This window comes from Leptidea sinapis, chromosome 18 (assembly GCF_905404315.1).
Source record: "Leptidea sinapis chromosome 18, ilLepSina1.1, whole genome shotgun sequence".
In the NCBI taxonomy this organism is placed as follows: domain Eukaryota; kingdom Metazoa; phylum Arthropoda; class Insecta; order Lepidoptera; family Pieridae; genus Leptidea; species Leptidea sinapis.
This window is the reverse complement of record NC_066282.1, coordinates 2,560,153-2,587,452: the sequence shown is the minus strand read 5'-3', so window position 1 is coordinate 2,587,452 and position 27,300 is coordinate 2,560,153. Positions and strand designations below refer to the sequence as shown.

General features: G+C 37.3%; 1 protein-coding gene and 1 long non-coding RNA gene across 2 annotated transcripts; one reads left to right on the top strand and one right to left on the bottom strand.

Annotated features, from left to right (window-relative positions):
* Window positions 1-672: 672 nt before the first annotated feature.
* LOC126969490 (galactokinase-like) lies at window positions 673-27,300 on the top strand. Its single transcript, XM_050814955.1, has 9 exons — window positions 673-838; window positions 6,121-6,288; window positions 8,481-8,664; window positions 9,745-9,871; window positions 10,771-10,896; window positions 13,487-13,668; window positions 23,585-23,697; window positions 25,181-25,339; window positions 27,158-27,300. The coding sequence occupies exons 2-9, from the start codon at window positions 6,121-6,123 to the stop codon at window positions 27,272-27,274; spliced, it is 1,176 nt and encodes a 391-aa protein (XP_050670912.1). The 5' UTR covers window positions 673-838; the 3' UTR covers window positions 27,275-27,300.
* Window positions 20,754-23,089, bottom strand: LOC126969515 (uncharacterized). Its single transcript, XR_007730407.1, has 2 exons — window positions 22,629-23,089; window positions 20,754-21,672 (listed from the first exon to the last, which is right to left on the bottom strand). It is a non-coding gene; the product is annotated as an uncharacterized LOC126969515 (long non-coding RNA).

Genomic DNA, 27,300 nt, shown 5'->3' with positions numbered 1-27,300 from the left:
TGAATAAGGGGGTTAGTCTTTTTTACTTTCAGTCCTTAAGTCGATAGTCTATAATTATTAATACCTAAGTAGGTATGTATATAAACAGATATAATTGGAGGGTTTTTACTTACGATTTTATAAAATGGTAAATATTATGTCATAGCATCTATCATAAAATTAGGCCCATGGACCAGGCCCAAGCATGAATATTGCAGTTTCGTTTGAGAAAACTTGACAAATTTTTGCATTCGTTTGAGATAAATTTGCAAATTCTTCCGTTCTTATGAGAAAAACCTTTTGCAAATTTTTGCGTTAGTATGAGAAAAACTCGATAATTCTTGCATTCATATGAGACTCTATATTTTTTATGTATTTTTAGTAGTCTTACGTTCGAAAAAAAGGTATCCAATTAACCAACGGTGTTGGAAGAGGAAGTCGAGCCTCTGTTCGCTCGTCTGTTTTCTTTTATTCATCACCTGCAACTGCAGAGGAACCACAGAAGCGTTGCCGACTAAGTAACGAGTATGTAGCCCATTGTGGACACAGTCTTAGTTTATTAATCATTAAAATACATTCATTATATTATATAAAGAGTTAGTGGATGCGTCATAATATTATCTACACTTGAAAAAGCTATTTATTTTGTGTACGGTTGTTTTATTATAATGCGATAATAATATTGACTGTTGTACGTAATGTCAGATGCCTACGGATTGCCAAACTGTATCGGCATTAAAAGCAGTCCATTGTGACCGCGGCTTTAGTTATATTGTGTTTGAATGAGTTGATAACATTAACTCGTAGCGACATTACATCACGAACTGTTAGCTTGTTTTGTTTTATAAGTCTTTTGAAGGTAAGTGAATTTATTTCTTTTCTTATTTATTCTTTGCCTAATTACGGTGTTGAAGTGTTTCTTTTTTTAGTACCCCGTCGCAAAAGAAAGTGTTTGTTTCTGCGTTCCAAAGAAATGGATCGAATTTGGAACGGTTTTTTGATACTTCATAGCTATAGTAGGTATCTAATTGTCGGGTATTTTATAAATTTGAAATATATAGTTATTACTGATTGGTAGGTACGTTAAGATAACATGGACATTTTGGTGAAGTTTTGGAACATATTCATATTTCTTCCTTTAATTTCATGATATTGTGTTCTGAACGCTTTGTTTTATACTTACTAAAATTAAAAAAAGTGTAATATGTGATGATACTTTATACCCTTATTACAAAAAGAATTATAAATATGTAATAGTTTTTTATAATAATAATGTTCTTTTATCGTTTCATATTTGTACTAACGTAATTTTACATATGAAATAATTATAATTTGTTAGTTTTTTTAAAGTTTATTTACATTTATCTACAGTATTTAAGTGCCATTTTGTACAATGACCTTTTTGTATGAAAATAAGGAATGAGACGAGCAGGACGTTCAGCTGATGGTTATTGATATACGCCCGGGCAGGGCGTACCGTCAATTAACATCAACTGAACGTCCTGCTCGAAGTTTCCCTGCGAGATCGAATCAGAAATGAGGAGATCTGTAGGAGAACCAAAGTAACCGACATAGTCCAAACGATTGCAAAACTGAAGTGGCAGTGGGCAGGGCACATAGTTCGACGGACAGATGGCCGTTGGGGCAGTAAAGTCCTCGAACGGTGACCACGTACCGGAAGACGCAGTGTTGGCAGGCCCCCCACAAGATGGACCGACGATCTGGTCAAGATCGCCGGAATACGTTGGATGAGGGCAGCGCAGGACCGATCGTCGTGGAAATTTTTGGGGGAGGCCTTTGTCCAGCTGTGGACGTCTTCCGGCTGATGGTGATGATGATGAATGTGTTATACTTAAATATAAAAGAAAAAGGAAACAACTTAAAACTCCAAACAAATATTAATCATGTAAAAAATCAGAACAAAACAAACGCATAAGCATTTAGGTGCTAAAGACATAAGAACAACATTACAAATTAAAGAATTTACAAATACCCTCAATATTAAAAATAAATGTATTGTATTGTATGTATATACACAGTGAATATTTTATTAACAATATAAGAATGACGATGGGGTGAAAATAAAATATTTTATATCTTTATGAATTCAAACATTAACTGAGTTTTAACAGTAATCCGCATACTCGATATTCTAACGATAACACATTATATAATTTTATCAGCTTCTACTATCTTCAAACCGAGACATAAAAGTTCATGGGCTCTGATATTATTTAGAAACCGAATTTAGTGCGTCCGTCAAAGCAACTGCCTTCTGTTACTAAATAGTTCGAGGAAACAGTATATTACGCACGTAGGGAGTAGGTCTTTCTCATCCGCGGATATGAAATCGCGGATGGCAATGTCTTACATATCTTATGTGATGCGTATGCGATTTTTTTTCCCACCTGGATGAAAAAGTCGTCTTGCCGGGAGAAAAACGGCCAAAAGTTCTTTTCGCATACAGTAAGTTGTAACATTGCTATGGTTTTATTATCTAATATACAAAATTCTCGTGTCATGGTGTTAAACTCCTCCGAAACGGCTTGACCGATTCTCATGAAATTTTGAGTTCATATTGGGTAGGTCTGAGAATCGGACAACATCTATTTTTATCCCCCTAAACGTTAAGGGTGGTCCACACGATTTTTTTTTTAATTTTTTTGATTATGAGTTAGCATTTAAAAATACATACAACTTCAAATTTCACCATTCTACGATCAACAGTTTTTTACCGCGATTTTAATATCGGCAATACAACGTTTGCTGGGTCAGCTACTTTATATCTAAAACGATACAAACAAAAAACGCAGCGCAAAAAGAAACAAATTACGAAAAGGAAACAACAACTGGAACCAATCCAGATATTTTCCTTTTGTTTAAATTCTGTCTCTCAATGTAAGAGAATGTAATGAAGAATTTCTATTCATTTTGATTAATTTATTACAGAAAAGGATAAAGTGCAATGCAAGCCGTAAAAAAAGCAGTACTGCTTTTTTTTATTTGGGACGAGAAGATTTTACGGAGCTTCCCGAACGCTGCCCGAGTTGGATTCGACGAGTGACCTCCTTCTCGAAATTGGAACTGCCTAACTGGATTGTTTGTCCGAGGCAGACGTACTCGTCAACAATTTCGAGAGTACAGTTCCCAATTGTTATGGGAGTAGTGGCGACATGGACATTTGACATGATCTTCGTCTTGTCCATGTTAATTTTGAGCCCTACTCCTTGGGAAGCTGTATTAAGGCCATCGAGCATATGGCTTAAGTCTTCCATGGTCTCTGCCATGATTACGATATCGTCTGCGAATCGAATGATGTATTCGCCGTTGATGTTGATGCCGAGTCCGTTCCAGTCCAGAACTTAAAGACATCTTCCGACGCAGCGGTCAACAGCTTGGGCGATATGACATCGCCTTGTCTGACTCCTCACTGCAGTCGGATAGGCTTCGACATCTGATCCTGGAGACGGACTGACATGGTGGCGTTTCTATACAAACACTTCAACGCTTCGATATATCGGTAATCAATGTGGCACCTCTGGAGAGACTGAAGCACCGCTCAGGTCTCGATCGAATCAAAGGCTTTCTCATAGTACACGAACGCCAAGCATAGTGGCTGGTTATCTGTCTTCTGTAAAACCTGCTGCAGCGTATGTATGTGGTCTATGGTGCTAAAGACTTTCCGGAATCCGGCTTGTTCGGCAGGCTGGAAGTCGTCGAGCGTGCGTACGAGACCATTCGTGATAACCCTAGAGAAAAGCTTATATACATGGCTCAGAAGTGATATGGGCCTATAGTTCTTCAAAAGCATTTTATCGCCCTTTTTGAAGAACAGCACCATTATACTTCTGTGCCATGCTTGGGGCGTTTTGCCCTCGAGGATGACGGAATTAAATAGTTTCTGGAGGGTCTTAAGTACAGGGGTACCACCAGCTCTCAGAACCTCAGTTGTAATTCCATACTAATCTCGTACAGGCTGACGTCTGGGATATCTTCGGTATAGTGTCGGGTTAATTTGGCTCTTGGGTCTTCAGCCTTGTTGGTAACAGGTGCACGAGCGGTCGTGTATAACTGTCCATAAAACTTCTCGACCTCCCTCAAAAGTTCGGATTTAGACGAAACGACCCTGCCGTCACCGGTCTTCAGCTTTGTCAGTTGGCTCTGCCCGAGAGACAAATCTCGTGCGAATACTTTTGAGACTTTGTTACGCTCTATGGCCGCTCTCACACAATGTGTATTGTGGCGTCGTATATCGTGAGTTAATGACTTGGAGATCTGTCTGTTTAGCTGCCTATACTGTCATTTGGCGTCTTACATTCATCAATTTGAGGGTATAATCTGAGATTTTTCCGGTTGTTTTTGAACGGGTGGCCTTGAAGAACTTAGACCAGCCGTTTAAACAGGTGCCACGAACCTGTTGTTATACTCGTCCACATCTACGCAGTCACCGAGGCATTCAAAGCGGTTTTGCAATTCGAGTTGAATTCGAGTTGAGTTTTTCGGGGTTTTGGATCTGGATGGGTGCGGGTCGGAGCGAAAACTTCACCAGTCGAGACCGCTCCAGTTTTGGATTGATATTCAATGTGCCTCTTACTAAGCGGTGATAACTCCCAGTTTTCACTGAGTTGATCACGGAGACATCATTGAAAATTTGTCTGAAGTCGATCTCATTTTTAGTGGCACCATCGGGGCTGATCCAAGTCCATTTGCGTTGTTCTGGCTTCATGAAGAAGGAGTTCATCATATAGAGATCCTCCTTCTCCATGAAGTCAGCCAGCATCTGGCCTCGGGCGTTCCGATTTCCATAACCAAATTTCCCCACTCTCAACTCATCGCCGCTACGTTTTCCCAGTTTTGCATTGAAGTCTTCCATGACAACTTTGAAGTGGGTCTTCGGAGTGTGAATGGCTGTTGAGATGTCCTCATACATGGCTTTCACGTCGAAGGTGGAGCGTAGACCTGAATGACCTTCAACGAATACCGTTCAGTAATTCTGAGTATTAGGTACGCTACCCTAGTGGACACGCTCCCCACCTCAGTTACGTTGTTGACGAGAGACTTGTGAACGAGGAATCCGACACCACCCTGGGACAGTTTGCTGGCCCTCCCGGAAGTAGAGCATGTGTCCGGAATTTAGGATTATCGAGTCCTCACCCTGTCTTCGGACCTCAGATAACCCCACGACATCCCATCGTAATCTGCTCATAGTTTCCTCCAGTTCCTCCAACTTCTCGTCGGTCCGCAGTGTCTTGACATTGTATGTTGCCAGGGCCAATGGTCTTCGATTGTGGTAGCGCTGCCGCACCCGGGGATTCTTAGCACCCCCTGCCCCGTCGCTTATGTGGCTGCTACGGTGGCCACCACGAGCAGGACGCCGGGGACTGGGGGCCGGGGCCTTATTATGTCTATCATATTTTTTGAGGGGTGTTTTCTGGAGTAATCGCCACGCTTGGCAGGCGGGTTGGCGATCGCAGTAAGTGGATTCTTAACGAAGTATGCTGCTACCCATCCACCGTTGTTTGTATCCCTTAGTCGCCTCTTACGACACCCACGGGAGGAGATAGGGTGGTGCTATCTGGTGTGACACCACACGCACTAAATTTAAATAATATTATGTATTCCGTATAAAACATTAAATTTAAATAATATTATGTATTCCGACGACCTTTTTGTACACGGTAAAACTCGAATGAGTTTAATTATTATATTAAGTCTATGCTGTTATACGTGTATGAGAATAATAGATAATAGTGTTTTCGTGTTTAAAATACATTTGTTGAAGTTCTACTTCTTTAGGCGCATTATGTAAAAATGATAAGAGTGAAATTTAAAGATGCGCGCGCATCACTGTAACACAAAAGTAACAGGGTGAAGTTGGTTCCTAAAATTTTCGGACGTTTGCGTCATTCGTTATTTTTGGTTTCTTCGTCCATTATTAGGATAGGCAAAAGCCCGTACAGCCGTATTCGTTATTTAATAATTAATTGTCAAAGCCATCGTTGCAAGATTTTTACAATATTGTTCTTTCTACAAACGAAGAATAGCACGAGGAATAAATAAGTTTAAGGATTTTTGCTTTGTTAAGCGAAAGAAGTATAACTTCTTGCGTGCATACATAAGTACACACACTTTTATTTTCAGATGCACCAAGAGATATCAGCTAAGGGTGAGGGTACACTGGTGAGAGAAGCGTGTGATAAGTTCAGGTCCGTGTTCGGTCGGAGCCCTGTGGCGGGGGCAAGTGCTCCGGGCCGAGTCAACCTCATTGGCGAACACGTCGACTACTGTGAAGGATTTGTCTTACCTGTCGTTAGTACCTTCCTTCACTTCTGGTCTATTCTATTATTAATATAACAGACTTTATTTGTGGATTTTAATAGTATTTTATGATACAAGCCGAGGACGATACAAAAGACGAGCAAGGCGTTCAGCTGATGGTAATTGATACGCCCTGCCCATTACAATGCAGTGCCACTCAGAATTGTAGAAAAGCCCAAAAATTCTGAGCGGCACTACAATTGCGCTCGTCACCTTGAGACATAAGATGTTAAGTCTCATTTGCCCAGTAACTCCACTAGCTACGGCGCCCTTCATACCTAAACTCAATAATGTTTACACATTTCTGCTTAACGCAGAAATATGGGTCGTTGTGGTACCCATAATCTAGCCGACATCCTGTGCAAAGGAGCTTCCCACTGGTATACACTGGTATATAAATATACAAATTTGAATTGTACCAAAATATGGATGATGCGGATTCAAACCCCCGCATCTCGGTAGCACGTAGCTAGTGTACTGGGCAAATCAAATTTGACATCTTATGTCTCAAGGTGACAGGCGCAATTGTAGTGCCGCTCAGAATTTTGGATTTTTCAAGGATCCTGAACGGCAGTCAGTTGTAATGGGCAGGGCGTATTAATTACCATTAGCTGAACGTCCTTCTCGTCTCGTTCCTTAATTTTACTAAACGAAAAAAAAAATTAAATTATCTGCTATTAAGCTATAAGAGTACCAGCCCACTAACACTCCCTCGGGACTGTGATGTTAAAGGAACATTTTTCGGATGAAATGTATCAATGTGACTGATCCGCTGAGATTAAAAGCTTTTAAGGGGCCTCCCTGAGCAAATAACCTTTAGCATTGCGGATCCTCTTTGCCGCACCATACTTCCATTGTTTTCAGTAAAAATTATTATTTATGTAAAACGTTTACTGCTCATAATCTTCTTGTATATTAACTTGACAATCTAACGTATATTCTTGACAGAAATCTTGCCAATTCCTTCATAAATCTTGTTCATTACAGGAAAAAGCATATCAATATTTACTACTGTCGTGAGCCAAGAACAATTAGTTTTAGCGTTTCAAGAGCATACCAAACTTAACGAGTGTTATTATTAGGGGTTAAAGTATGAAAATGCCGATTTGTACTGAAAAATTGAAATTAGTTTTTTTTCTAATAGAAATATAATCTAATACATGTCATTTATACCTTTGCGATAAAACTGTGGTGATCTGGATTCGACAGACAGTGTGAAAGCATTTTGTACTGCCTCCTGAGAAGAAAACTTTTTATCATGTAGAAAATTGTCTAATTCCTTAAACAACACACATACATACAATTTTTTTTTATGAAAAATGAGGACAAACGAGCGTACGGGTCAGCTGGTGTTAAGTGATCACCGCCGCCCACATTTTCTTACAGCACCAGGGGAATCACAGGAGCGTTGCCGTTGTTTAAGGGAGGTGTATGCGCTTTTTTTGAAGGTACCCATGTCGTATCGTCCCGGAAACAACGCACAAGGAAGTTCATTCCACAGCTTTACGCTCACTTATAATTACGCTCACAAATACACTCATAAGTACACTCATAAGTACACTCATAAGTACACTCATAAGTACAGAGGTTATTCACTTAAAAAAGGTATCGATTTTTTATTTATATGCATTGTATTAGTTTATAGTTATTTGTTTTATCCTCTGTTTACTATGTATCCCACCTAACCCTTTAGGGAATGGCTGAAAACCAGCGCTGCATGAAAATATTATTTCAGAAACATATAAAGCTGACCCTACTCCCGTTTGTCTTAATGTATGTGTAGAGTAGGGTCGTATTAAACGGCGGAAGTGTTGTCTTCGATAAAATTCAATATAGCTTCTTCAATATGTATATTACTTAATTGCATTAATTATTATAAGTGAACCGAACTACATGAGTTACAGACCGCTACTGAATATAAAATAAAATATAATTGATGGGAACACAGTGCGGACACGCATACATAAACAAAATGCTGCCTTAAGCATATTTGCATACGTGTATCCCTACATATGCTTATAGTAAGTTGATTTTGAATTTCTAAATTTACTTCAAGGCAATAAATTTTATTATTATTATAATTATTGTTATTAAATAAGTTTTCACTTCACAAATCAAATCAAAATCTAAAGTTATAGTAATTGTATTAATACTGGGAGAAATAATTAATTCCATACTTCCAGGCTCTACCTTTTACCACAATTGTCGTGGGTTCATACAACCACACAGAAGAATGTAACGTGGTGTCCTTGCTGGCCAGCGGCGACGAGCTGAGATGCAGCTTCCCGGCGTCATCATCAGCAAAGATACAGGCTGGGAAACCAGCCTGGGCAAACTACATCAAGGGTGTTGTAGCTATGTTTCCAGGTAAAAACTGTACAATATTAACAGGCTGTGGCGTAGCTCAGATGACCATGGGTTCTATCGATTATTTCCTGCCTAATCGTTTTTATGAATTGAATAATCGGGTCCTCTTCAATGAATAAATCTTATTTCGAATATTGAAATATGTTTATTTTTCCTTCTAATTATAATTCGTATTCTATTCTTATTATAATTCGTATTTATATTCGTTTAATTAAATAATACGTGTGTGGAATGAGAAGTCTTGAACGTAATGTAATGAAATTCGCTCGTTGATGTTTATGAAGTTAGTTTACAGTTGACACACGACGCGCGGGGATTCCACGACCAACTTCACGTCGGCCATGGACAACAGCTAGAGGGCGCAAACACAGGCTTTTATTCTTTATATTGTTTAGCCATCTTCAGAAGTTGTTTGCTATTGCTCACGAGTCGTTGGAATAGACAGCAATCAAATTGAAAATAACAAAAAACAAAGTATGGGAGAATATAGTATTTAAGAGTATTTATTATGGACCGACGATCTGGTCAAGATCCCTGGAATACGTTGGGCCTTGTCCAGCATTGGATGTCTTCGGGCTGATGATGATGATGACAGTATTTAAGTATTTGAGAGAGTTGAATTTGTGATGGGATGCTATATTATGGTTGATGGTGAGACAGTGGGACAAAGTTAATTTGACAAATCGAAACCACGAAACTAAAAGTAAGTCGTGACCTTGAAGGGCTGCTTTGTAGTAGAATGAGTTTGTTTATATTTCCCAAGGGAAACAGTTGATGTACATATGGTTAGCGTATTTACTCGACCCACGCGTAGTTTCTCCTGGATAATCAATACAAATCTGGCATGTTTTGATACAAATGATCCAGATAGGTCAGGTTACGAGTACGTTAATTGACATTACTAAGTTTTAAATGTATGGGTGTTTTTAATATCAAAATTTTGGATACTTTTCGTTTGATTACGGAATAATCGCCTGGTCACACTTAACAATTACACCTGTATTGAAATTATTATGTTTAAATTTATACTTTTGTTAAATTGTGTATAATTTTGATACATAAATAGTAAATACCTTACAGAGAAAGTCCGTGGGTTCGATGCCGTGATAGTGTCGGATGTTCCGATGGGCGCCGGTGTCTCCAGCAGCGCTTCTCTAGAGGTCTCATTCTTCACATTCTTGGAACATCTCACCGGAGTCAGTGTGCCGTAAGTATCATAACAAACTATGCTTATTACATTATCAGTAGTAGTATTTATATACTACTAGCTGTTACCGTGTTTAAATGGAAATTAGGTTAAGATTAATTTGGTTTTATCTTATATATAAAATTCTCGTGTCACGAATTACGTAATTGAACTCCTCTGAAACGGCTCGACCGATTTTTGTGAATCTTAGCGTGCATATCGGCTAGGGTGGAGAATCGGACAACATCTATTTTTCATTCCCCTAAATGTTAAGGGTCCACCCCTATTTTGTTTTTTTGGACAAATTTTTTTGTTTTTATTTTTTTATCTTACAGCATAAAAAATACATACAACCCTAAATTTTCAACCCTCTACAATCAACAACTATTTTTGTATCGCGATTTTTATAATATTCTTTTCCATCTACAGATCCGCAATAGGGTTGCAAGATGGCAATCGAATACAATAATTGTAGTACGATATATTTGGTAGGTCTGAGAATCGGTTGCATCCCTAAATTATTTTTTTTTATGAAAATAAGGGTCGAGACGAGTAGGATGTTCATATTCATATCATCACCAGTGGGAGGCTCCTTTGCACAGAATGCCGTTTCGGTCTGAAGGGCGCCGTAGCAAGTGAAATTACTGGGCAAATGAGACTTAACATCTATTGTCTCAAGGTGAGGAGCGCAATAATTGTATTGCTGCCCAGAATTTTTGTGTTATTCAAGAATCCTTAGCGGCTCTACATTGTTATGGTCAGGCGTATCAATTACCAACAGCTGAACATAAAGTTCAGCTGTTGGTAAACTCGTCTCGTCCCTTATTTTCATTTAAAAAAAACAAGTATTTAACCGTGCTAAGCCACGAACGAGGCCATCATACATGTCTACTTGCACACTCAATACATATTTTTTACAGCACAGTCACAAAAGCCCAGCTCTGTCAGAAAGCTGAACACGAGTTTCCGGGGATGCCATGCGGAATCATGGACCAATATATAGTCACGCTGGGCAAGAAGGATCACGCTTTGCTCATCGACTGTAGGTATGTCTCTCTCTCTCTCTCTCTCTCTCTCTCTCATCTAACGCCGCATTTCTTTTCCATACTAGAAAAAAAAATCACTCTCCTCGTCCTTCTTGCAGTGTTCTATTGTTTGTAAATAAAATAATCACTCTGTAGATAAAGCAACAATACTTGTAGTGTTAATATTGAGGGTATTTGTAAGTTATTTAGTTTGTAATGTTGTTCATAAAATTTCTTAGCACCTAAATGTTTATGCCTTGGTTTTGTTTTGTTTTTCTTCTGTATAATTAATATTTGTATGTAGTTTTAAGTTTAAATTTTCATTTTTCTTTAAAAATAAGTAATTTAATTTAAGTAGTTAATTAAGTATTAAACTTTAAATTTAAATAATATTATATGTCTTCCGACGACCTTATTGTACACGGTAAAACTCAAATGAGTTTATGTATGTACAACTATTGTGTTACCTATAATATGTAATTTGTTAATAAGAAATAAATAAATAAATTTAAGAAGAATAAAAAAGAAAAATAATATTCTGCATCTTACTTAGGTAACCGTACTTACGTAGTTAACATTTGTTGTTGAGGTAACAATAACCTCCTGACATTAAAGTTCACGATATATGATTGATTGCTTCAAACATATCTATTGGTTAGGAATTAGATATACAGTATGGAAATAGCTTATATGAAATAAATGTAGGTGCATACAGTATCATACTTGTTAGCATATTTGCTGACGATATACCAAAAATTAACGAAATCCGTGCATTGGTTTTGTCAAATAGTAGGCTTTTCATTTCGAGCCAATTTAAACGTCCTGTAAGATTTGGGTAACTGGGTCAATGATTCAATGAACTTGAATATTTCAATATCATAAAGCGGCAACGCCGCCTTATGATGCCGTGCAAAAGTTGAATAGCAGCGCTAGAAAGCTGCCTTTGAATTGCGCCGCCCGCGGCGATATCGCCGGCACGTGTATGCCAGCGGATCTCTTGCGGCGGCGCCATTCAAAGGCAACGTCGAAATTCGGACGACGACGTAGAGTAAAGAGATCTTCTATCGATAATTAGCTTTCTTTAAAGTGAGTTGTAATCGATAAACAATAGGCTGTTTAAGTTTATTTTGAAATTTTTCTGTAATGATTATTGCAAAAATGCTACACCCTAAGTTTTTGCAACTAAACAGCTTCGGAATTTTTATTTTTATAAATTATGAAGTAGTTCAGACATCATAATTGTGAATAAGGAAGAACTAAACATTTATTATTACAATTTGTTTGTAATTTGAAAGCCACCTATCGAAAATCGTACCAACTTACTTGTTGTACGTTGTGCGACGTAATTACTGAACTTACAAAAATAAACTATTTTATTACAAAGCTTATACATTCATTAATTTATTAAATAATAAAAAAAAGATTAAAACATTCGAATAACACAAAAGTACTAGTTTTTATTGCCTTGTTTAGGTTATTGGTAAGTAATTGGAAATAAAGTATCGATAAACTAGAATTGTGGGGTATATTTACGCATTTATTTATTTTCGCCATTTTATTTAAGTATTTGTAATTTTTTGATTTAGTTTAACGCGAGCTTTCGGAATGTCAGGTCCCCTGTCTGGAGTGTCCAAGCGAGTGCCTTAACTTTCTTAAAGTTCAAGTGAAATGTTAAAATCAATTTTCATTTCTTCGCTAATAATTGTGTTATTGTTAAGAACTTGTTAACGAGAAGAGAAGTAACAGCCAATTCGCCGCCATGAGCTACGTTGTCGCTCCTCGGGGTCAAAGTACGTATTCTAAACAGGCTGTTATCTTTTTTCTAAATCAATTTTGGTATTTAGTTTCTTTGAAAATTTTACTTTTATAATTTAGGGATTTTAATTTAATAATTAATTTTACTATACTTCTGTGGACCAGTATGACTTTTTATTATATTTTTTATTATATTGACGTATTTTCATTTATTTCATATATTTGCAAACCATACTGTATATATATACCGCTGGCATACACGTGCCGGCGGTATCTCTTTGAAGGCCGCAGGCGGCGCAATTCAAAGGCAGCTTTCTAGCGCTGCTATTCAACGATTGCACGGCATTGAAATATTCAAGTTCAATGAATCATTGACCCAGTTACCCAAATCTTACAGGACGTTTAAATTGGTCCGAAATCAAAAGCCGACTTTTTGAAAAAACCAATGCACGGATTTCGTTAATTTTTGGTATATCGTCAGCAAATATGCTAACAAGTATGTACCTTCATTTATTTCATATAAGCTATTTCCATACTGTATATTATTATATATTGAATTGCAAATTTTGGCTTTCAACTCAGCATAATGCAGATCTTTGGTTATATGATGAGCACTGGTCTTCCGGTGCACCCATGTGGTGGTTGTGGATAAAAAATTGTTATTTTTTTCACTGAGTGTTGTATTTTACAATTAAATTAAATTTTTGCTTTAAAATAATATTTCTATCGTTATTTATTTATTTTGGCTTTCTGTGACCGTTGCAGGCTCACGCACATAGCATACAAGTTAAAATCATGTGAATAAATTGTGTTAATTATAATAAATACTATGTAGTGACTGAGTTTTCTTACTTAGGTCGTTGGAAGCGAAGCACATTGCACTTGAGAGCAGAGACACGGTGATACTGGTTGTGAACAGCAACGTGAAGCATCAGTTAACTGGCAGCGAGTATCCACAGAGACGGGCACAGTGTCAGCAGGCGGCCAGTCTGCTCGACCTGGCCTCCTTGAGAGATGCCACTGCTGAGGATATCAAGAGTCAGTATAGTTGCAATACTTAATACAATATATAATAAGATGGATAGCCATCCTGATCTGTTGATCGAAATAGCTGCCAGCTCTTGGGGTTCCAATAGCCCTATTGAGGCGTATATAGTACTTTGTACAGTCTCTATTCTATGCTATTCGCGCTATTTATAACCTAGGTCTAAAGAATTATTAAGAAAAAAATTTAAAGAAATAAATATTTTGACTGTTGCTTCTCAATATATTCTTGATAAAGTTCTATATGTTCATAAGCACATTGAGGAATTTGCTAGAAACTGTGATAATCATAATGCTAACACGAGGAACAAATATAAACTTGTTTTGGCTACTCCTCGGCTAAGTCGAGTCAGTACTCGTAAGCCTTTTATAGGGCGATGTATATGCTTTTACAACAAGATCCCAGAAAATGTTCAAACCAAAAGTATTACGATATTCAAAAGAATTGTTAAAAAGCGTTTATGTGGTAAATGTTACTAACATAATAACTACATAAATGACTTTCTTTATGATACCACAGATTAGGAAATGAGCGACCGCCCTCAGGCTATTAAATAATAAGTTAAATTGTACAATATTACTTTGTAAACATATTTTTTTATGAAAAAAAAATCCCGCTAAGTTTGTTTCGCCCATTCTTTTCAGGTCGGAGGTTTGTAATGGGTGGTAGTTTTTGACTTTCAATTAGTGATGTCACATCCTATTTTGAATAAAAATATTTGAATTTGAATCGCCGCGACTCTGGGCTCCACGGGCCAAGTGTCTCTACACCAAACGGCACAAAGATCTAACATTCACTGAGACCGACATATTTGCGACGTTGTCCAAGCACCAACTGACGTAACTTGGACATGAGAAGGAGCGAGTGTCGATGCAAGTCGTGTCCTACACCAGCGCCCTTCCCCATGCCCAAGCTACCAGAGTCATGTTATTTCTTATGGAAGCCATTTGAACATGTCTTTTTGTGTCACTCCTTCTAAAAATCATTAAAATGTTTTACTTGTTATTACCAGCAAATAAGATAGAAATACTTATCAAGCGCGTTCGCTTATTTAAAAGGCGGCAACGTTTTTATGATTTCTTTGGAGAGTGAGTTTCGGAAGCGGTGATAACTTATCATCAGTTGAACCATACACTTGACCTACTCTCTCATAAAAAAATGCTATTTAACTACAGAAATGTAGCAGCATCACGATTTCAGCGTTGCATGAAAGTATGAAGAAGCCCGTTGAGTTACTTACGCCCGTTCTTCTCATTTCTAAGGCATACATTTTCGAATGGGTCCTATTTCTATATATTATTTGAATTTGAATATGGGCGGAGGTGATGACTTCCCAGTAAGTACGCTCGTTATAAACTCCGTTCTCCATTAGGTGAACGACTTTCAGTCTCATCATTTCTTCTTATAAAAACACTCTTGACCGACTCCTCCTGACTGAAACTCCTGCTGATATTTAAAGATTTGTTGGTCGCATTCATGACTATCACAATCACCTCTCTGTCACCAGCGCAGTGACTGATAAGATCCCTACTAATATTATAAATGTGAATGTAAGTTTTGTTTTGTTTACTACGCTTTTACGTCGGAGCCACTGAACCGATCTTTTACCAGTGGGAGGCTTTGCACCGGACGCTGGCTATATTATGGGTACCACAACGGCGCCTATTTCTGCCGTGAAGCAGTAATGTATAAGCATTACTTTGTTTTGGTCTGAAGGGCGCCGTAGCTAGTAAAATTACTAGGCAAATGAGACTTGACATCTTATCTTTCAAGGTGACGAGCGCAGTAGTACTGCCGCGCAGAATTTTTGGGTTTTCCAATAATCTTTTGCGGCGCTGCATTGTATTCAGAAACGGAAAGTCTACTGTAACCTACTCACTAAGAATTACATACACACACACATACATTCACATTTAATTTTAATTTTTAATTTTGTTTCTTTTGTCATTGTCATTTGTCGAGGAATCACTGACCCCGAAGATACAGTTTTAACTAGTTTCGGGGTCAGAGGTCAACCACTTTTAATATCACTGCAAAACCGTTTTTCAATGTTCAGTGTATTATTACAAGTAGCGATAAAAAGATGTAAATAATTAGTATTATGTAATAAATATTGTACATTTAGTAATTTAAGTTATTTGCAGTGAGTGTAAAAGAAAATGATATAAAGTATTATTATTATTGTAATGGGCAGGGCGTATCAGTTACCATCAGCTGAACGTCCTGCTCGTCTCGTCCCTTATTTTCATTAAAAAAAATTAATTTAATTTAGGCTATTTCTCTCCCTTGAATAGAATTACCAGGGAATATAATAGTCATCACGATGAAGTCGACATATTTGATCATAACTTATATAAATTTAAAACATATATTAAAACGGTTCTTTCAAGGGAGGGATGACCTCAATCGTTATTTTTCTTTTTTGTGTAAATTTATATTAATATTGTACTCATAGATATATAATAATTTATAGTTCTTATTTTATTTTGTGGCTTAATTTAATTGAATAGCATGTCATTTTCGCCTATAATTGAGGCATCACTTACCATGTGAATGTTATTGTTTTTGTATTATACTGTGTTTATATTAGTGTATACCTTGTTGGCGGAATTTAATATATAAATAAATAAAAAAATCGATTTTGATGAAATTTGGTATAGTGATAGACAAGAGTTTTTAATAAGGACAAGGACATAATGCTACATTTTACCTCGGAAAAATCAATAGTTCCCGCGGGATTTGTGAAAAACTGAATTTCACGTCGATGAGCTATAACTATTTCAATTGTAGGTTTAGGTTGCCATAGCAATCTTCCTCGAAATATGATTCATATAATATGTTGGGAACGGGAGCGAAAACGGTTACTGGAACTGCAATAGGACATGAGATAATCTTCAATTCCAAACTTGCTTATTACTTTTAAAAACCCTTTATCCTCGCGGACCAAGTCGCGGGCATCATCCCTACCATCTGGATGTGTGGCGGGCGGTCCTCCACAGTGCGGTTTTCAAGGGGCTTTCTTCCTCTTACTACGAAGCTATGGAATGAGCTTCCTTGTGCAGTGTTTCCAGGACGATACGACATGGGTACCTTCAAAAAAAGCGCGTACACCTTCCTTAAAGGCCGGCAACGCTCTTGTGATTCCTCTGGTGTTGCAAGAGAATGTGGGCGGCGGTTATCACTTATCACTAGGTGACCCGTACGCTCGTTTGTCCTCCTATTCCATAAAAAAAATCAGCTAATATTATGTGAATCTATAATAAATATTATAATTTTGATGTCTTTGATATTTGTTCTCCATAACAACGATTTTCTAACCAACCTACTAAATACTAATTCAAAAATATAATTTGAAAACAAAATTTTATGAACGATGCGATACTCGAACGCACTACCTCTGGCGTTCCGTGTCAGTACTCTACCAACTGAGCTAACCCTTCGAGTGACGTATCGAAATAAAATCTTGTATGCTTTGTTCAACTCTCAGATTGTGGCTTCATCTACAGGATCTACTTTACAGTTACCTGCTCAACCCCAATATTTGCATATTAGGAAATTGACTTGAAATGCCACTCTTGTGCCAAAGTGATAACCCTCACATCTAGGATTAATACACAAATAAAATTTGAAAACAAAATTTTATGAACGATGCGGTACTCGAACCCACGACGTCTGGCGTTCCGTGCCGGTGCTCTAACCAACTGAGCTAAACGTTCGAGTGACGTATAATTACCAAAGCTTACAACGACATCATGTGATTTTTATCTCGTCACAATATAGCTTATAAATTTATAATAACCACGTTTAATAACGCTTAGATCCCTCGACTGACTTAAACATAAACATTACGGAGAGTTTGATGCGAACGTTATTGTGAAATTGATGACTTCCACTTCCCTCAGAAAAGCGACGTTATAAAGGATTTGTACCAAATAGTACACAACATATTTTATATACATTATAAAATGTATCGTATACTGTGTGACTAGGGTATAAATTGACAAAGATTCTACTAGCAATATGCGATGAAATATGTATTAGATTCAGCGTTCCATATCCAATAAAAGGAAGAATGTGTAATAAGTCAACTCACCAATAACCATTACACTCATGCTCGGCAAAACTAAAATATCATTCGTATTCAGTATGGAACTGTTTTAGTATTGCTTTTTAGTGAGTAGAAGGATTGGTATATATATATATCTTAATATATATAAATTACGTGACAAGTTGTTTGTCCGCGATGGACTCCTAAAGTAATGAACGGATTTAAATGGGTATTACTTCATGGAGTGCAGTTTAGTCCAACTTGAGAGATAGGACAGTTTTTCTTTCGATTTGGGACCCATAATTATTATTTCCAATATTTGTTTTGAATGGCCATATTTTCTATGAGAGAATTTATTGACGCACGGTTTGACAGTTCTGCTGTGAAACAATTTCATTATAACAACAGGGTGCATATTTTACGAAATAATGCTTGATGTTATAAAATATTATTGATAAGTGCATAAACAAATAGTATTTTATTTATTATGTTCAGAACAACGTCTGTCGGGTCAGTATATATATATATATATATATATATATATATATATATACATATAGATATCGCGCGAGTTGAATGCAGTCGGGGCCTAAGTAAAGAATATAAAATAGTACAAGTACAAAAGTCTCACTCCGCAAAATCAATGAAAGAAATAGCGACTCTTGAGGTCATATAATAAGGTGTAATTCAGATCGCACAGCGCTACTTAAGTACATTATTATTCACCTAGAAGTTGCCTCTCTTTCTATCGCGTGACTCTTACTTCTTCTGACGACATTAGGGTTGACTTTTTTATCTAAAACTGTGTCTACTTAGTATAAGGGCATCTTATAAAAATAGCTCAGTTTTTCTATAATATAATATATTGGGTATAGGTATGTAATCTTAATTCTAAATCAATTAGTACTCTTTCGTTGTCAAACCTACTTTAGTTGCAGATTGTAATGTATGTGTTGAAAGACTTAGTATATAGGAAATAAATAGGCATGAATGGTAATTTCATCATAATAATAATCACTTTAAGTAAGATTGTTTCAGCGTCTTTAAGAAGCTTGAAACATTGAAATTTGGATATTCGCTTTCACTTTTAATATCCTTGGCTTTATTTATGTTTCTCCATTTTTAAGATATCGGTCGGATCTGTGAAGTAGTTGAATACAAATCTCGCGCGTGCGTCACTGCTCGCTGGCTTACTCTGTCCCTACTGGTTGGCTTACTCTGTAGAGGCCGCCGCACGTACTTACGATTTCGATATCTACATGGGTAGTGAGACAGGCCTGCTATTACTTAGCTTACGCATTATAAAAGTCAGTACCCATTAAGCTTGCAATGTCCTTTTTTACCTGTACCTAATAAATTTTAATTATAAACAAATACTCAAAAGTAAATGCTATTTTTTTTTATATATTTATTAATAAAAAACAAATTTTACATTGCGGTTTCAAAGCAATAAAACCACTGAGGCTTGTACAATTGCTAAATTAAGTCTACACCAACAGAGTTAAATTAATAATAGAAAAAATAGTTCGCAATCGTTAGAAACTTAGGTATACATTATAATTTTACAAATAAAAGTAGAAGTACTTGATACAATTAATAGATGAACACGATAAGTTGATCGGTGGTCTTAAAAAGTATTTTTTTAAATTCTGTTTTAAATTTGTCTCAGTCAACGAGTCGATCAAATCACGTGGCAGTTTATTAATCAGTCTAGGTACTATGTAAGCTGTTGTTCTTTCACCGAACGCATTGGATGCCCGAGGCATGTGCAGCCGGTTTAGACTAACAGCGCGCGTATACACGGGGTGATTTATGGCTGTTTTTAATTTATTATTAAAATAATTTTCTTTTAGTATTTTATATTCAATTTGCTTAAAAATAGACAACACTTGACAATGCTTAAATAGCCCGCTTTCGTTACCCTGAAATCTACGTATGTGCAATACCTACCTATTCTACTAAAGCCTATTATTTCCGCATATCCGTAGAAGTTTGCAATAACTCACAGATACACGGGGACAAACTTAGTTAGGAGTTAGAGTGCAGACATATACTCGTAGATTGTTATCCTAATGTAGAGTTCCTACCTAATTCAACAAAACAGCTATTCTATGTAATAATACGTCTGTTTCACATAAACTTATCGCTTAAACTTAAACTTAAACGCTCCTGTGATTCCTCTGGTGTTGTTTGTGGGCGGCGGTGATCACTCAACAACAGGTGACCCGTACGCTCGTTTGTTCTCCTATTCCATAAAAAAAACTTACTGTCTGTCTTACATGTCTAGTTTATTTAAGAATATATTCATAGCAATATACAAATTATTATGACGGGTACTCACGATATTTTGTTATTTGAAGCCGATATATCGTTCCAGTTGCATGAATCGGAATCACTGCGGAACTGCGGAGGCGGCGAGAATTTCTTGACACTTGACGCTAAGAGAACCCGCAAACTGCAGACTTTCGATCGGCCGATAGTTTGGTTGAGTTCGGCTGTTAAGTGCGCACACTGGCCCGACTAAACAGTTGGGTCTGTGATGAGTGCGCACACTAGACAACTATCGGCCGGCAGTTTTAGGGCTCCCGCACACGGGCCACCGGCCACAACCACAAAACGCCGCCACTGGCATATTTCCTGTAATTTTCATACATTTTATATGGACTCGCCGCACACGGTTGGCGCCGGTGGCGGCCACACGCTACAAATCGTCGCAGCTTGCATCTTGTGGCTCGCACCGGCCACTAAACGCCGACACAAAAAGCCGCCACACGCCACTCGCGCGATTCCGCGCCCCTCTCTCCCTTGCCTCAGTTAACCTGTGTAAGTCGACGGTAACGCACGCACGTAGTCTGTAGTTCATATATGTAGATAAATATGGATATAGAATTATTTATATCAGAGATACAATCCCGTCCTGCGATTTGGGATTCAAAAAGTGATAGTTATAGTAATAGAGGAGAAAAAGTGAAGGCCTGGGAAGAAATCTGCGAATTGTTTGTGGGAGATTTTTCGAATAAAACTGCCAAAGAAAAGAACATTGAAGGTAAGTTTAATAAAATAATATAAAACCATATATTTATATTCTATTTTCTTGCCACGGTATTGCTCCTTCATACATAAAATAATCTTTTAACGTATCTCTTGCAGTAGACGCTCGTGTTACTGGCCAGCCTGTATTTTGTATATTTTCGAGTCCCACTATTTTCAAAGTGTGCCGAAAATTGAAACCATCCCTTTTGCGAATAAAGTTGTGCAAAATGCAACAAGCTTTCACAATGTCTTCTGAGAAATGAACAGAAGTGTTTAATGGGCGATGTAATATTCTCCATTTGTTTGCTAGTACGCCGAAGGTACACTCAATGCAACGTCTGGCACGGCTTAACCTATAATTGAAAACTTTTTGTCTAAGTCCAAATATTTTCCAGCATATGGCCTCATCATATTTTCACTGAGGCCAAATGCTTCATCACCAACAAATGTATAGTTCAATGGTTGTCGATTACCGACCTGTCGTGGTGAGGGGATATTTAATGTATTTCTGTGTATTTTATTACACAGTTCACTTTCTCTAAATATTGTAGAATCGGATGCTTTACCGTATGCCCCAACATCCACGAACGTAAAAAGTAAATTCGAGTCGCAAGTTGCAAGAAGTACTATTGAAAAAAATTTTTTATAGTTAAAGTACAAGGAGCCGGTATCGAATGGATGAATAATTCTTATATGTTTCCCATCTATGGCGCCTAAACAATTAGGAAAATTAGTATTTTGAAGAAATCCGCTGGCAATTTCTTTCCACATGTCTTGGGTCGGTTCTGGAATACAAACGGCTTTTAAATAGTTCCAAATTAGTTGACATGTTTCTTGTACTATTTTCCTTGCTGTAGTGGCCCCACGGTGGTAAGAGAGTTCAAAATCCTCAAACGAGCATCCAGTTCCTAGATACCTGAAACAAATTATATATATTTTTTTAAATAAATTAAATAAATTAAATTTTTTTTTTGTTACAGTAACTAAATTACAGAGGAAGTGGAAGAGTCTTCGTGACAGTTTTAATAGAGAAAATGCAAAAAACAAGAACGTTGCGAGTGGTTCGGCAGCAACAAGCAGTAAACAGTACATTTATTTCAATCATCTATCGTTCTTGAATTCCTTAAAAGAAGTGAGACCGCCTACCGATGTTACTAATGCAACTAATGATGCGGAAACATCTCGCCCGAAAATAAACAGAAACATTAATATAAAAAGGGCCGAAAAATCAGAAAATGAAATTCTCAGAACACTTTCGGAAAATTTAAAACGTAAACATGATCAAATAAGCGACCAAAATGACCCCGATAAGCAATTTCTGATGTCGCTGCTTCCACATGTAAAAAAAATTGACGAAAATTGTAAACTTGATTTTCAATCAGAAATATTACAGTTAATTAGAAAGTACACTCATAATCAAAATTATGAAACCTATTCGGCACAATATTATGGTTATTCTTCAGGAAATGCCAACATACACAAAAAGACACAAAAAGCTTCTACATCTGCCCAGCCTTCTCCACTTCATTCACATTATTCCGACAAGTCTATGCTTGACATGTCATACTCTACAGAAAACGCTTCTACATCTATCCCGTCTTCACCTATAATTCAGCCTTCTCCAACTCATTCATATTATTCTGACCAGTCTATGGACAACAGTTCTGTTATCGAAGACATGTTCCGTGATGATGACGAGTGATATCAAATTATAATAAACACACAATAACTAAATACAAATACCTACGTGTTTTATTTGTTAACTAGCTATTCTCTAGTAGAAAAAACAATGCATAGTGATTATAAATAAAGTATAGATTATTTTATCATAGTGTTCTGTGGAGTTTTATGCTAGTGATTATTTCCACTTACCTTAATGTGATAGCTAGTCTTTCCGCAGGTGCGATGCTTTTCCGCATGTTGGTATCGTGGTGCTTTAATCCAGCATATAATAGAGCATGTAGTTCCCAAAACGTACCTATGCTTGAACGAAAATGTTTGAAAAACTTTTTAGGATGGTTTAGAAGATTATCGAAATGTTCGTTGCATTTGTGTACATTCGTTAAAATTGGATGTATCCAATAACTACGGTTTCGTCTTCTACGACGACGTCTTTTTATCAAAAGTAGCGCAATTAAACCTTCTTCGTCAGAGTCCATTATGATACTGCACGTAAGGGTTAAAAAAAGTAGCAGCCACCGACCGCAAGTGTCGACCACCGGCCACAAGTGGCTGTCGCGCGCTTCAGCTACCTTTGTAGCCGCTTATAGCTTCTCGTGGCGGCGTTTGTGGCTGTGGCGAGTGGCTCGTGTGCGGCGACACTTAGGGACGATTCGCTATTAGTTTTAAATCGGCTATTGATGAGTCTGGCCCACTAATCAATCGGTGGTGTGCGCACCTAGATGAGCGCTTTACTGATTTAACAGTCGGCCGATAGTTTGCTAACGGTTCAGTTTGAAGGCAATCGTGTAGCCCATCAAACTTTTTTGTCGGCTAATACCGAATCGTTATAATGTGCGCACTCTCATACATCTTCATACTGATTAAGAAACCAACCAAACTATCAGCCGATCAAAAGTCTGCAGTTTGCGAGGTCTCTAATAGTATATGAATCTGTCTAAATTCACGACGTAAACACTATCCTATCCCTATATTATATACACTATACTATCCCGTTATATCAATAGAGCGTAACCATATTCATATCAATGATTTATCAATTACTAAAACACTATTCTATCCCTATACTATACTATCCCTTTACATCAATAGAGTAGGTTGAACTAAAACAAAAAAATCTATGAAGTAATAATCTCTTGTTTAAACAGAATTATCGTCAGAAGCTGACGAGATCGTAGTGAAGCGAGCGAAGCACGTGGTTGAAGAGATCTCGAGAACCGAACTCGTGGCAAAGTTGCTGCCCTCGAGGGACTTTCAGCAGGTACACTAATTATTCAGAGCTCTTTCGTTTAAAAGAATATAATCTTTTATGAGAGGTAGAGTATTTATTTATACATAAATAAAGAGAAATAGGGAGTGGAGTTTTTTTCTTTTATATATATATATAGAGAAAATTTCACCACAATTCCTTCATTGGTATGGTAGGGAACAAGCATTATCTTTCCTTGCTAACTCGTACACCTTTCTATAAGGCCGGCAACGCTCCTGTGATTTCTCTCGTGTTGCAAGATAATGTGATCATTCAACGCAAATATTATCACGTATCTGAATATCGGACAAGGCTCAAGTGGCTCCCAATTCGATTTCGCCGGAACAATCATATTCTTTCTCTTCTGTACGGTATTCTATTCGACCCAAAAACTCTCCAATATTCAAAGAAAACGTTTGTGAATTTGGATTATTCTAATGAGATCAAGCTGCGGTCTGAAGCTAATATTATGATAATTTATCGTCAGGACTATATCTATAGATACTTCTTTTGTATATATTACTAACTTGACATGACGATAAAGATGTCTTAAATATCAAAAATAAACATCGTACAATCAGCATAATATTTTTTTTTACTTACGTTAAAAACAGACGATACTAGAAATATACCGAGAAAATCTATACTAATAAATGGAGAGCCGGTTTTTACCTTCGGTTATACTCCGAAAACTACTAAACCAATCGGAATAATACTTATACCATACGATGCAGCGTGTTACAGAGAAGGTTTTATATGATATGTTGATGATAACTTATCCGGATCTTATATATCTTGTCCAGCCATAAGTTCTGTTACAAAGGAAAATGCATTTTTTTTAAATGAAGTAATGTAATGTTCAAATGAAATTTGAAAACAACAAAATTTTATGAACGATGCGGGACTCGAACCCACGACCTCCGGCGTTCCGTGCCGGCGCTCTAACCAACAGAGCTAACCGTTCGATTGACGTATCGCTATAAAATCCTGTAACTTTGTTCAAGTCTCAGGTTGTGGTTCAACATAAAAAAATTGTTGTTTTTCAATACAATAAGCAGGCGGGTTACTTAGTTTATATATGGCAAAACAACGTTAGCACTTTTATAAATATTAAATAACTTAGCCACAATGCCAATGTCACACTGGTTTTCCATCATACAATAAAAGATTATAGGGCAAGGAGTTGCAATTATAAAAAAATATTTTACCCTTAGAATTACGCTTACATAACGCTTAACATCACTAACAATAAACATCAACAAAATTCGACATCACATTCACCATCTAATAGGCACTCCAGAACCCAAGTTTTCTGCCTCTCCAGTGTTGGGCACTACTTCAGAGTTCAGAGTGACAACGCCATTACATTCAGAAATCACCAATAGTTTCAAAAGTCAATTAAATTTTTGTTGAGAGGATTTCCGTTGCGTAGACATAATATAATTATAAAGAAAGCAAATACACGTCATGTTAATAGCACTTATATCGTTTCTAGGTCGGTCAGCTGTTTTACCAATCCCATGATTCCCTGAGCAGGCTGATGGAAGTGTCGTGTCCGGAGCTGGATGAGCTGGTGTGGATCATGAGATCAGCGCCGGGAGTCTACGGCGCAAGGATGACGGGAGGTGGCTTTGGTGGATGTGTAATAGCTCTGGTAATTAATATATTCTAATTTCATTTAAATTCTCAGCGGAGCAATTCTAAGCCCAGTCCAACGAAATGTATAAAGCCCGAAAGTACTTCACAATCGGAAAACAGGAGTCACAAAGCACAAGACTCACTACCACTCTACAATTTGCACGTGTACACTTAAAAAGTACAGAACTAACTCTCACTTCACAATTTGCACGTGTACACTTAAAAAGCACAGAACTAACTCTCACTCCACAATTTGCACGTGTACACTTAAAAAGCACAAAACTAACTTTCACTCCACAATTTGCACGTGTAGGTACACTTACAAAGCACAAAACTTACACTCACTCCACAATCCGCATGAATACACTTACAAAGCGCAACACTCACACTCACTCCACAATCCTCACGTGTACACTTACAAAGCACAAAACTTACACTCACTCCACAATCCTCACGTGTACACTTACAAAGCACAAAACTTACACTCACTCCACAATCCTCACGTGTACACTTACAAAGCACAAAACTTACACTCACTCCACAATCCTCACGTGTACACTTACAAAGCACAAAACTTACACTCACTCCACAATCCGCATGTATACACTAACAAAGCACAAAACTTACACTCACTCCACAATCCGCATGTATACACTTACAAAGCACAAAACTCACACTCACTCCACAATCCGCATGTATACACTTACAAAGCACAAAACTTACACTCACTCCACAATCCGCATGTATACACTTACAAAGCACAAAACTTACACTCACTCCACAATCCGCATGTATACACTTACAAAGCGCAACACTCACACCCACTCCACAATCCGCATGTATACACTTACAAAGCACAAAACTTACACTCACTCCACAATCCGCATGTATACACTTACAAAGCACAAAACTTACACTCACTCCACAATCCGCATGTATACACTTACAAAGCACAAAACTTACACTCACTCCACAATCCGCATGTATACACTTACAAAGCACAAAACTTACACTCACTCCACAATCCGCATGTATACACTTACAAAGCGCAACACTCACACTCACTCCACAATCCTCACGTGTACACTTACAAAGCACAAAACTCACACTCACTCCACAATCCACACGAGTATACCTACAAAGGACAAAACTCACTCACTCCACAATCCGCACGAGTATACTTACAAAGGACAAAACTCACACTCACTCCACAGTCCTCACGTGTACACTTACAAAGCTCAAAACTTACTCTCACTCCACAATCCGCACGTGTACACTTATAAAGAACAAAACTCACTCACACTCCGCAATCACAGAGAACAAGTCACTGGCAATATTATATTAAAATTGTGTATTTAACTTCTTATTTTCTATTTAATTATTGTTTATCTAAAAAAAATAAAAACAAAACCTTATTTTTATTTGGATCATCAAACCAAATGGCATTATCAAACCCACTGAAAGTTTGCTTTGATAGGCTAGGCCACTAGGCTAGACTGATAATTTATACTAAGATGATTAATAATAAACAGATGAATTACCGTACATTACATTTTGTTGAAACTGCACTAATTTTTTTAAAATATGACCTCAAAAAAAGTACGGACTATCCTTATTGAACCTAAAAATCACATCTATATCAGTCCATAAGTTTGGAAGTTATGATGCCATACACAATCAGTATAATCCGCCTCTTGGCCTCTTTTAGGTTTTGGGTTTGAGACTTACAATGCTTAGATTTGTATATCATCTTGCCCCGTACTGAAACACAAGGTGATCATTCACCTTTAAGCCCCAAGATCAACAAATTAACCGATGCGATGTAAAATTCCAGATTAAACAAGAATACGTAGGAGAGGTGAAGAGGAAAGTGATCGCGGAGTACAGCGGGACTCCCACGTTCTTTGTGTGTAAGCCGAGCGATGGAGCCAAGATCTTAAAACTTGATTAGCAATGTAAATAAACTGTTATTGTTGA